The sequence below is a fragment of the Harmonia axyridis genome, chromosome 3, assembly GCF_914767665.1.
Source record: "Harmonia axyridis chromosome 3, icHarAxyr1.1, whole genome shotgun sequence".
Lineage (NCBI taxonomy): Eukaryota > Metazoa > Arthropoda > Insecta > Coleoptera > Coccinellidae > Harmonia > Harmonia axyridis.
Window position 1 is genome coordinate 15963530 of NC_059503.1, and position 13642 is coordinate 15977171.

At 31.4% G+C, this 13642-nt stretch overlaps 1 protein-coding gene across 8 annotated transcripts in view; it reads left to right on the top strand.

The window, feature by feature from the left end:
* The window catches only part of LOC123677061 (synaptic vesicle glycoprotein 2C-like), a 57885-nt gene that overhangs the window by 38044 nt on the left and 6199 nt on the right, over positions 1 to 13642 (top strand). For 4 of the 8 annotated variants that reach the window (XM_045613494.1, XM_045613499.1, XM_045613500.1 and 1 more), the window contains exons 2-3: positions 4711 to 4767; positions 11599 to 11760. In XM_045613494.1, the coding sequence (XP_045469450.1) occupies positions 4711 to 4767; positions 11599 to 11760 (219 nt within the window). Of the gene's footprint in view, positions 1 to 108; positions 228 to 1490; positions 1581 to 4332; positions 4640 to 4710; positions 4768 to 11598; positions 11761 to 13642 lie in introns of those variants that run through there. The other 4 variants (XM_045613496.1, XM_045613495.1, XM_045613501.1 and 1 more) reach the window with 4 other exon arrangements.

Sequence of the window (13642 nt, forward strand, 5' to 3'; positions counted from 1 at the left end):
GAATAAAGTATTCGTTATGATGTTTGAATGTTTTATGTCGTCCATCTAGAGCTGTTTCGTTTTATTTGCTGTATTTCTTTCTATGAGCATGGCGTCGATTATTTTTGTTACAAAATGGCGCTGATATAAACGTCCTCGAGATTTCCCATCTCAGTCTGATTTGATGTGTTAGGGTGATCTGGGATGAATGACAGCATCGAAGATTCTGGTTGAGGTTTTAATAAAAAGTGAGTTTTACTTGATTTCCACAAACATTCTTGATGTTTTTTGCTTCATGATTAAATGGAAGGATCCAAATCCAAATTCAAGATAAAATTGTATGTGCTTTCTTATTCTCTGTGCTTTGTCCTATTAGAGTTGATTGCCCAGTAAAAATGAGATCGAATTAATAAATGTTTCATTTTTTTTTGGGACAACAATGACGTTGATGTGAATTTACGTAGTTATCAGAAATATTACCATATTTCAATAAAATTTTTGAAGGAAATATATAATTCATCATGTTTATTGAATTTATCTCCATAAAATATAAAAAAATTCCAATAATGTAGTTTATTTTATTGGAATGATGAAAAAATAACGAAATTATCTTTAAAAATTGAATAAACTCGATAGATATTCGATTTTTATACAGGGTGTTAATGGATAAGTGCGACAAACATTATAGGGGGTAAATATGCATGAAAAACATTCGACAGTTTGCTATAAAACTTTTGATTACAAATACTTCGTATTCCGAGATGTGAGGTTTTGTAGTGTTCCTGAATATTTATTTAGTGCTCTCGATTTTTTTAAAGAAATATTGTACGCCACTGCGATCATTTTTAATTTATTGCTTCTTTCAATTTTTGACAAACAATTTCTATTGCCTTTTCTCGTATGGGACATCGTTTTTATGAAAAAAAAAAACTAAAGTCTAATATATTATCAAGAACTATCTAATAAAATAGGTAGAAAATTTATTGAAGAAATGTAAACTTCGTTTTGGTTAATTTTTTTTTGCATAAGATAAGAGCACCATACGAAAAAAGCCTAAGAGATTTTTTTGACACAAATTGAACAAGGAGTTCAAAAATGATTTTAAGCTTCAGATGTCTCAGAAGCGTACCATATTGTCTAAAAAAAAAGAGTTAATTTCAATACAAAATTCTGAATTGTATGCCAATAAATGCGCAATAACTACTTCTTGAAACTCGTCAAATATCATATGAATATCACGATCGGTTTCTGAGCAATAAATGAATAGTCAGTTTTCAAGAAAAACTTTAACACCCCGTATCTCGGAATACGAAGCATTTTTTTATGCTAATTTCGATAAGGAAATACCACAAATTATATTAACACTAGTTGCGTAAATGAACATGTTTCATAATTCAGGAAAAGATATCATAATATGAAGTTAGGAGATTTACTCCAGTTATTTCACTGACTCTTCCAAGTGCCAGTGGTAGAATACTGACACTTCTTTCACTGTGGCAGTTTCTTTTTGTGTGTGCATTTCGTGAGAAATGCCTTTTGATGATGATTCAATTGAACTTATTCTTTTGGATTTTGATGGTGAGAGATCCATTCTGAATTAGGTACAATTTTTATCATTTATTGTTTTAATTTCATTTATTCAAATTTGGTTTGAGATTTTTGTTTTTCATCGTTAAAACAATGAGTCCTTTTAGTTGGTTCTTTTCAGAAACATAGACAAATTTTCAAAAATTTGAAGCGTGAGAATATTTTCAAAACCAATTGTTGATGTTTATTTGATGGAAAAACTAGAACATACTCCACACGATGTTCACGATGCTAAAATAATTGTCATGGCATGAATGAAGTATGGCATTTTACTGACATATCCGCAATTGCATTAATTTTGTAGTGGTTTCAATTGATTCTGTTCGTCCGCCGGATACACGATAACTTTCAAACAGAATGTGCTCTCTAGCTCAATTTGATTTGGTAGTTCCAGGCCATTTTCAACAATTGAATCTTCCTCAAACACAATATGGAGAATTCCAAGGAAATGTGTATATCGGATTACATACACACAAAAATCATTTGGTTCAAGAACTGAAGCCATTAGAATTAGAGTAACATAAACGTTTTTTATTTTCTGATTTTACTCCTGAACAACTTGAAAATGAATAAAAAATTTGATTAGTGATGAAGCTCAGTTTTGGATATGCGAAAAAACAGAATTGCAGAATTTGAAGTGATTGGTCCATATTTCTTTGAAGAAAATAGTCGAAAAGAAGGTAACAGTCAATGGAGAACGGTACAGAAAAATGTTAAATGATTTTTTCTTGCTGTTGATGAGAATAATCTGGGGGATCTGTGGTTTCAACATGACGGTTCCACATGCCACACAACAATCGATGTATTGGAACAATCGATCTATTGAAAACAAAATTTGACGATGAAATTATCTCAAGCAATAGTCCAGTTAATTGAATATAGTATCATAAAAGTTATATATAGGGTATTAGTGAATAAGTTCGACAAAGTTCAGAGGGTGAATCTGCATGAAGACAGTATGACGGTTTGCTATACAGTGTGTCCGTAAAATATGGAACAAATTCAATTTCAGCTGAACAGATCATTTTACGAAATAATCCTGAAACACGTCGAATTTTGATTTTAATTTACCGTATTTCAGGATAATTATTCAATATACAGGGTGAAATACCTTCGAGTGATGACGTCACCGTAATTTTTATTGAGTGGAACACCCCCATTTTGTCTCAATTTTCGGATTACTCTAGCTGAGCTGATTCCAAAAATGCATCATATGTTGATTCCAATTGGTATAGTGTGGAGAAAAATACAATAGTTTTGTGTGTGTTCATAAAGTAACGCGTAACATTCTTTATTAGTTAAATTAACAATATTATCAAAATACTTATTGTCTAGCGGCAATTCGTTTGAATGTAACACCCTGTAGTTTGTTACATTTTTAGATTAATAAAAATGAGCTGTTTCCAAACATGTTTGTTACTTGTGGTCTAGCAGACAGAATATGATAGAAATTATTTTTTATCAATTTAAAAACATATAATGAATGTAACAAACTACAGGGTGTTACATTCAAACCAATTGCCGCTAGACAATAAGTATTTTTGATAATATTGTTAATTTAAATAATAAAGAATGTTACGCGTTACTTTATGAGCACACACAAAACTATTTTATTTTTGTCCACCCCGTACCAATTGGAATCAACATGTGATACATTTTTGGAATCAGCTCAGCTGGAGTAATCAGAAAATTGAGACAAAATGGGGGTGTTCCATTTAAAAAAATGACGTTGACGTCATTACTCGAAAGTAATTGACCCTGTATATTAGATTATTATTATAAAATACGGTAAATTAAAATGAAAAATCGAAGTGTTTCAGGATTATTCCTTAAAATGGTCTGTTTCGCTAAAAATGAATTTGTTCCATACTTTACGGACACAGTGTATCATTTTTGTTAGCAAATGCTTCGTAATGTTAGATACGGGGTGCTAAAATATTTCTTTAGAACTGACTATTTATTTATTGCCCTAAAACTGATAGAGATATTCAAATGAAATTTGGTGAGTCTTATGAGGTAGTTATAGCGTATTCATTGACATGCAATTAAGAATGTTAATCATTGGCGCTCATACGGGTAACGATATTTCATTCTATTCATTAATAATCTTGATAATGTATGTAGGGATATTTTCGTTCTTTTGATTAAAAACATTGTCCCATACGAAAAAAAAACATTTGATATTTTTTGTTAGACATTGCACGAGCAAACGTCAGGTGATGTTGTCCGATGCTAAACTTCCACTCGTTTTTACTGTTTCATCTAAGTGGGTATCTAATACATATTTGAAATAACGTGGTTTTAAGTCGCTGAATTTTCAAAAAATTCCATGCTTTGATTATTCTTATTATGGGATTGCCGAGTTAGAAGGATCAATGAGGTAGACTAATTCCTGAGAAAATTACTTTTTCTCAAAAAAATATTATATTTACAATAGGTAGGGTAGGTACTTGAAAAATTAAGTAAAGACGAGTACTTCGAAATAAAATCGAGCAGTTATGAAATCACTAAATGATGAACTTCTTGACTGAAAGGAATTGAATCCCTCTGCTGAATGACTCCAAGCAATAAATTTGAAATAAACCAAAACGGAATACGATTAGCAAACCAGTAGCATGTAAGAAAATCTAATTCAGTGCAAGTTGAAGGTATAGGAAAAAGTAGTCTTGCAGAAGTTGGAGTCAAATCTCTTACGACATTCCCCTTCTGAGTTATGGGTTCTTGTACGCATTTTGACGTGACAAATTCAACACTTGCTCAACGATTATGTTGACATTTGAAGTTGCGGGAAAAATCTAAAGGGAAACCCTGATTAGCATAATGGTCGAAATCTGGGAGTTGATGAACTTGAGATTATCAACTGATAATGGAATTTGACCAATGAAAAAGGTGTCCTTACTAAGTTACCGTGCAGTATGGTAACATATTGAGTATCGCAACCTCACAAATCGGTATCTCCCAGTAGTATTTAGTGATAGTTTTAACCTAACTTCTCATTAAGGTGTATACGAATCGGAATAATAACATTTATGTACATAACAATCAGTGCTCGAATTACAAACTGAAAAAATGGGTTAGTGAGTTTGAGTTAAAAATTAGTTCGTTTATCCCACAACATTTCTTCAAACTGAATTCGTTTTTCAGGATTGGATTTCATAGAGGGCCAGGGAGAGGATTTTGAAAGAGCGTTAGAGAGTACAGGTGAGTTTCTTAAATATTTTATTTATTTTCTCGAAATCAATTAGCCGATAGGATAGTCATTGAAGACGCCTGTCAGTTTTATCCGCATGTTTGTTAACATTGCTCCGAAACTATACAAACATAATTCGATGTAATTGTGTTGAATTTGTAAATAATTGATTTGGATCAATGTTATTATGAAGCCGGTTGATCGAATTGGAAGTCATGTGAGCGGTCGCATTCGAAATAAATTTTCTCAGTCAAAATCGATGGAAATTAATCCAAACTTAACTAATTAATAAGAGTTGGGACGTATTGGAGAGATCCAATTAAAATTATTCCTTGATGTTAGTTATAAAAACGGCAATTTGTTTTTATCGTGTTAATCACTTTTCATGTTCGTTTTATCCATACAATAATTGATTGATCATTTTATTTAATGAAGTATAGATTATAAAGGTGTCCCAGAGTGGGTGTAAAAAAGTGTTAGGTAGATAATACTAACGAAAAAACAAATTTCCTGCAAATATGAGTCTTAACTAGTTAGTTTAGATTTTACAGGTGTCCCAGAGTGGGTGTGAAAAAAGTTTTAAGTAGATATTACTAATAAAAAGAAAACAAATTTCCTGCAAATATGAGTCATACTACTTGTTGGAAGTTTGGAAGTTAACTTCTGATGCATCTTGGAGTCTTAAATAAGAAAGTTTTCTGATATAACAACTTCTCCAACTTGAAAGAATTGAAATCTTTGAAGAATGTTATATTTGGTCTAAATCTTAGAGTTTTAAAGGAAATCGGCCTCAAATATTTTAAGATGAGATTTTTCATAGAAAAAAATTATAGATAATTAGAAATTATTGAAACTTTTCAGTTCCCTATGTCTTGTAATTGAAAGTAGTTAAGATCTATGTTTGCAAGAAATGTGTTCTTATATTCATTAATGTTAGGTATCTAGGTAATCGATCGATTTGTTTTACCTACATCTTTTCCAGATACTCCATATATTTCAAATTGAATGACTTGAGCCTATTATTTGAGAAATTAAGATAAACTATCCTTTAGATTTATTCATTCAAAAGGTAATCCACCTAGAAATTCAAAGATAACGTTTCGGATAGGTTAGAATCTTATTTTAATTTTTCTACGTTTAATGATTTTCAAATTATAGCCTCGAACATACATTTTTCGTAGATCTCAACGTTCATCCAAATAAATAATATCTATAATTAATAGAATTTCTATGCTCACAATTATTGCATTTCGAATTATCACGGTGAACTAAGCATCGAAAAGACGGGAGTGGATTAGCCCATAGTCATGGGCTAGTCAATTTTTTACTTGGGCGGAATCTGGAAAAATGGAAATGAAAATAATCTTTTGTTTGATGAAAGAAATCTATAGTTTTATTCAATGTACAACTTATCCGGTATATTAATGATATAATCAACATTTCCATGAATCCATGTGCAACAAAGTTTGAATATTTATTATTGGATTAAGCATAAAAATACTGATGATGCATCCAAGACTGGAATATTGGATCTTGTATTCTAAGAATAACTTATTAATAATATCATAATTTTCTTATGCCCTAACTACCTAGTTAGTAGTAGTTTCCTGTATAGTTTTAATCGTCATTAATTCATCGTTTGTAAAAAAAAATTGTTTAACTATTGATGTTGAATTTTCATGTACCTATAAGTATACCAATAATAATTAATTCAGTTCAAACAAATTCGCCGACAAAATGAATAATATTCTTGGCGAAATCTTGCCGCATTAAATATAGGTGAATCTCTAGCAAATACAGTAAATTTGTCTTCAGCCTTTTGTGGATTTGCTCAAAAGCCTCAAAAAATTAGAAGGCCATTTGAATATTTGTTCTTTTTTAAAAGGGACACCCTGTGAAAGATTGAAAAATGAGTAAAGAGAAAGCGGAAATTACAATATCTCGAAAAACTTATGCCACTTATGCAAATGACTAATGATTATCTACATTTACGGGAATCGATTTCAGTACATGTACAAATGACTCAAAGTTGTATTTTTATTTTTTGAAAAAAAAAATCAAGAAATCACGGTGTTTGTTCGGAAACATTTGCTTCAAAACAGAAATTTGTGCTCATTCATGCTCTAAGTTTCTGAGATGTCTCACAACGGCCTAGCAGAGTCGTGATACAAATACATCAATACATATTAGTATAAAAATTCAATTTGTTATGCAAAATCTTTAGATTTTCTTATCAATTTTCTAAAACCACATATCTACCAACTTGACTAACAAAATGCAGTACTGAAAACTAACTGGAAGTCGGAATATGCTGAAACTACCCGTAAGCACACTTGTGTTACTTAGCGACAGAAAATTCTGCAAAATCTTTAATCGGACTTTTGAATGAATTATTAGTGGTACTCCTAGGACTTGAGGTAGAATAATTGGATCAATATAAAATTGTTCATTCTAGAATTCTTATTGAGTTTATATTAAGTCATTGACTTCCATAGATTACATCGATTGATTCCATGAAAAACATATTGATACATAACCAATCAGAATATTTTTTCTAAATGTTATTGGAGAAACGAGTTCTGTGTCATAAAAAAAAATAACAGAATAAATGAATTCCATTTAAAAAATGTCACTACCTCCTATAACGATATCAGAAAACATATATCCGGAATTTAATGATTCTTTCACCTTTAAGTATTTTGATGAATTCAATCTGAACTCATTCATTCCATTTCAGTGCGTTCTTACTAGTTTTTTTGAATAAATTAGATAATTCAGACGTTGAATTAATTCAGATGGATGGAGTTTATTTTATTTCGTTTGTGAGAAATTTTCATATTTAGAATCCATTGGATCAACTGTAGAAGAACACTGCAAATTATACAAAATAGTATATTGAGACAAGTTAGCATGTTTTACACGATCAAAGACAATTGTTCAATGACAATCATAACTAACAGACATTCGATTAGGTAGGTATTAATACATGCACATAATTTAAAAATAGTACGTTAAAAATCGAGAAAAAAAGTCACTTGAAATCAATTGGTACAATTTTCATTTTTTTTTTGTATTACCGAACATATGTTAACACATAAGTATTTTTAATTATTTGGAATCCTATCAACAAGGTACAACACACATTATCCTTCTTTTATTTTGTTCTTTTGTTTTTCCTAATATTTTTAAATATTCTTCGAAGGACTTATATACGTTATTATACCACAATGTTGATGAACAATAGTTTTGACCATTCATAATGAAATTATTGAGAATGAAAGTTTAAAGATACACTTCGAAAAAATAATTCAATTCTTATTGAAGAATTGTGAAAATATAAGTTGATTATAACTCTGCATAGAAAATAAATTTCATTCGCAAATGATATATTTTGTGAATAAAACACTTGTGGCTTTAGTGCTTATAATATTCCCCTTGAAGACAAATTAAGGGTCATTGTTTCCTCTTCTTCAAACAGAAAATTTCGAACATTCTTCAATTTTTATTATAAAATACAAACAAAAATATAAACACAAAACATTTGCGAGATAATACAAATTTCTTTATGATAATTCATTAATTTCAATATCACTAATTCAAAAGTTATTGATAAAAACGATATTCTACTTTGCTAATAGCAGGGGCGGATCCAGGAATTATTCGTGGGGGGGGGGCGCACAGTAAAGAATTCACATGAAAGTTATACAGAAGGTAGTCCATTTTTCAACAACCATCATTGTTCTAATTATATTATACTTCAATAAAGGAAATAGAAAATCCAGAAAATTGAGAAAGCCTGATGTGAATTCATGAAACTTTGGGGGTTCATTCACTACACAATAGTATATGTATAAGTGGCGCATGAAGCGCTCAAACGCTCCTGATTTCAAGTCAGAGCTTTCCTAATTTTTTATCATTTATTGATGAATGAAAATGTGCTTCGAAAATTTCAAACTTATAATTTTGTCATGAATGTAGTAGAGTATACTTCTCGCAATAATGACTTTTATAACCTCGAAACATTACTCCCTTGTCGCTTACGCGACTCGTTTCATAACTATTCTTCGGGAATAAAGCTATCATTATTGACACATGGTATAATTTAATATTAGTTAAGACTGAATTTATCAAATATGGGCAGCTTCTCAATGAAATTCAGATTGATCGTAGGAAATAATATAGAATAATTATCATTATTAATATTCATTACGATGAACCACGGATGACTTTCTCAATTCGAACCTCCCAAACGCAAGTCCTTCAAAAATAATATTCTCGGTCACTGGTAATTACAACCTTTCTGGTAACCTAATGCGGTACTAATTTCTCAATTAACTCAAACGTGTTTAACATCTTCCTAATTTATAAACTGATTGATACGATATCGATCTCCGCATATTAACTACACTTTGAAAGCTATTTAAATAAACGTATAGGACGTGAATGAAATGAAACATTCAGATCTAATTCGAACCTCCATCATTCTTAATATTAAACTTGACCCACATATGAGTTTATATAAATGTTCAATTCGTGTTTTCATTGGTACACCGACACGCTATTTTCGAATGCTAATACTGGCTATTAGCCTTCTATTTCTCTGATGGGAAATTGATCCATATTGATCTTTTGTTGCTGCATGATTGTCTTTATGGATTGTGTGAATTATTCTTTCATTTTATGTAGTGAATTTTTTTTCGCGAGATATTCTTAGATCCTAGATTACTGATATAATGGTTAAATGGTTGGAAAAATGAAAACGGAAGAAAAAACTAACTAAAAACACTGATTGTGGAAACGATAGATTGAAACATTTCGATTTCGATTTTCGATTTCGATCAAGAGTTAATCGTTTTTCTATTTTAAATAGTTAATCTTAATCATCTCGGAATGAATACTATTCCAAATCGAAAATTAAAACTTAGACCTTAGACTGTTAGGAGTTCTTTACACTAATATGATACCATTAGAGGCATATTCAATGTCAATTACTTGACATTGTTCCTTGTGACTATTGAAGATTTGTATGATGTGCAACTAAGTTCCCGCTGTTTTTTTTATGAAAATGCAACTTTATTGTGAAGAAAATGGATACAGATGAATCATTCGGAGAATTGCCAATTGGTAGCTTCAACTTTTTCCCATCTGTTTGGTAGAGCTAGAATACCGTTACGGTAAAAGTGTTTACCTTTAGAGGCTATCTACGAATCGAACCATTTTTTTTGTCTTCATATGAGTGGGACCGCTGATCAACCAAATCAAGTAAAAATCTAACTGTGCAATATCTTGGAAATACGGCGGGTGGGGTAGGACGTCTAATTTGAGCGTTATCAGATTTTAACGAGATTGGCACCGTGAGGCTGAGCGTTGTCATGCTGTAGAATCACATTTTTAAAAAAATAATTTCCAACGTATAGAATTGCTTCAAAATGGCTTGGCGGGTAACTCCTAATGCTGAAGAGATCTCTTCTTGTGTTTGGCATGTATGCTCATCGAGCACTACCTCCAATTCAGCTAATGCGAAGTTTTTTTGCCTTACTTCACGCGGACGGTCGCCAACATTAAAATCACCATCTTTGAAGCGACGGAATTGAGCGTTTGACGATGCGCAAGCTGCTCACAGTAGATTATTCTTTGCCAATTCCACTTAACATTCATCAACACCTTCCTGGCTGTCAATTCTGGCTTGTTCACGGTCTAGGCCGCTTCTTTGGCTTTCGACCAACGACCTACTGCTTAACTTTGTTGAAATGGCCCATTTTACAGTTTAAGTCACCACCCGATTCAGAAATGGGTCGATTTCGTTTCGATTCAGCAGGCCCATGAGGTTTTTTTGCATCAGAACTTGTAGCACTAAAGCTTTTTCTTTCAAGCATTCGGCGGTTTAAAACTAAGACTGCTAACATAACGATCCACCTCCATATTTACCATGATTTTACCGTCATTTTCGAAGACAAGCCTGCCAGAGATTGGAGCATTATTCACTACACCAGAATGGAATCGCTCGAAGCACTATTGCAATTTTGGTTGTTTATTTATTTCAGCTGGAGAAGATGTAAAATATGGCGAATTTCATCCATTGAGACCTCTATACTCGATGCACGATAGTCCACAACTGAATCGATCAAAAGCAATACTGTCAAAGAAGCATTAGTACTATACATTCACACCTTCACAACGCAGTATCGTATAATCTAATGTCACCAATAGTGAACGAGATACACTTAGTTGTAAAAAAATGCAAAGTAGATATTTACATTTCTCCAACCTAGTTTGTAGACATTTTTCGTTGGAGCAGAGTAAAATTTCGTCCTTCAAAGTTTCATAATTATGACACCTTCAAGAAAGAACAAGGCAACAATTTTAAGGTTTTGCAGGTGGTACGGCAAATAGCACTGTTCTGCTGCAACCAGTGTTGACAAGAATTATATATTCCAACTGATACATATGACAGAATGATAAAGTTCGTCCTTTAATGTTAATCCATTTACCTGATTGCCTTTCGGAAAAAAAAACTAAACTAACTCCTAAATGGATTTTTCATAAGTGTAGATACCTATATTATTGATTTGAGGTTCAAAAGAGTTTGATACATATGGATCAAATCTGAAACCGGACAATATTATCGCTTCATTTTGGGTACTATAGATTAAATGATATATGTTAAAAAACCTTCCTCACGAAATAAATATGTGAGTGTGAGACCTCTCGCAATCTAAGAAAAGTTTTACAAGTTAGAAAATCTAGTTGTATTCTATGCTGGCTTTGATTTAATTCATCGAATTTGCAGATATAAATTCAGAAAGAAGAAAATTGGAAACATTATTTTTTGTTTTTTTCAGGGTTTGGAAAATTTCATTTTACTCTGCTCACAGTATGTGGCCTTATATATTTGAACACCGCAATTGGAATAACTATTATTTCATTTGTCCTCCCATCAGCGACATGCGATTTTCAGATGTCTTCTTCAGACAAAGGCTGGCTTACTGCAGCCCCCATGCTTGGTGAGTACCTTGATAACCAAATAATAAATATACCTAATCTAATCGAGTGAATTAATTATATTTATAATAGCAAATCATACTACAAGTGTGCAAATAAACGCACAATGAGTTCTAGTACTTAGAGGCGCGCATGTCATATATTTTTTTATTACATCTGCATCATAACTTCAATAAATTCACAACATATTAATAATAATAATAATAATATTCTTTATTTGATCGAATATCAACAGATGTAGATCACGTCAATACATATCAATACATATGAACACTATAATGAAACAAAATCCCTTTCACTTAAAAAATCCTTAACACTATAATAACATTTACTAACCAAAAACATTTTTAATCTTTTTCTTTGAATTGCAATAGGCATGCATTTAAAATTTTGAGGAAATTTATTCCATACTGTGATTATAAAATATACAGCATTCCTTTGTATATAACTAAAATTTGTTTTTTCTCTACTGAGATAATTTTTTCCTCTGGTATTGTATTCATGACTTGTGTTGGTATGATGATAATTAATACATAATTGTTATTTTTTTGATATAATATAACTTTTTGACACCTTATGTGAAATGTTGATTGAATGAAATTATGCAATTTAAATTTTTTCCAATGATGACAGATTATTGAACAACCCTGGAAATTTTAATCTAATTGATTTAAAATCTAGTAAATGTTCCTTCTAATCGTTGACAAGAGTATTTAACAGTTCGGAACCTTTTTTTTGTTATAATTTCGGGATTTCGAACGTTTTTTAATTAATAGAACGAATATTATGATGTAGGTACGGTAACAAAATTATCATAAACCACTACCTAATGCTTTATATTTTGACCAAGTTATAATTATCAATTTAAGTCAGAACTGAATCGAAAATTCATCGGAGTAGGTACAACTTTAAGATTAAACTTTCGAACTTCCCATATCCCATAACAATTGCCAAGATATTGAAATTGGCCAAATGTCAGGCAATAAGGTGGGCGTGGTACTCTTAATCAAGCCAACTGTTCACCGAGTCATTCTCATCTCATGAGATTAAGCATTATTCTGTGAGATTAAATATTATCCTGTAAGATCAACATGTCATTCTGATTTATTAAAGAGAAATATGTTTGGGACAGTGCCTCCGAACTCGTTGGAGCTGATTATAATAGACCTAGACAGTTTCCAAAAACTTGAAACGGACAAAGCTAGAAGCCATCAACCAAACTTACAATAAATCTCTCATACGAAATTTTAAAGTTGATCGAAGACAAATCTAGAAATTCATACTTCAGAGAATAAGAAAAGGTATCTAAATTATACGTTCGATTTGGTTTTTTTATTCAACAGCATTTGAAATTGGGGATCTATATTCAGATTTTGGGGGCTGCTTGGTGCATAGAACGATTAATATGATGTAGGTGTGATAAAAAAAATGTTTCTCTAATTCTGTGGTTATTCCGTTCATTCTTCCACATCTTGTAGAACAAAATCGTGCGAGAATATATCAAAAACGCACAGTTTTCATGGTTATATTTTATTATTATATGTTGGTTCTCCGAACTTTCCACCATGGCTTTATCTGTCGATTCATCAATTTGCCTTAAAGAAATCAGTTCTGCCAACCAACATATTTCAATGCAAAAATCACTAAATGATATTTATGGAAATATTTCATTAATTTCAATAAATATGCAATGAATTAGAGAAAATAATGTATAATACTCGTACAGAAGGCTCATTCTACCACTCGTTCATTCAAAAACTCGCCACTTCGTGGCTTGTTTTTGAAGTTTGAACTCGTGGAAGAATATCAATGCCTTCTGCACTTGTATTATAAATAACTATTAACCCACGATAGGAATTGACCAAATTTGTACTTAACTAAAAT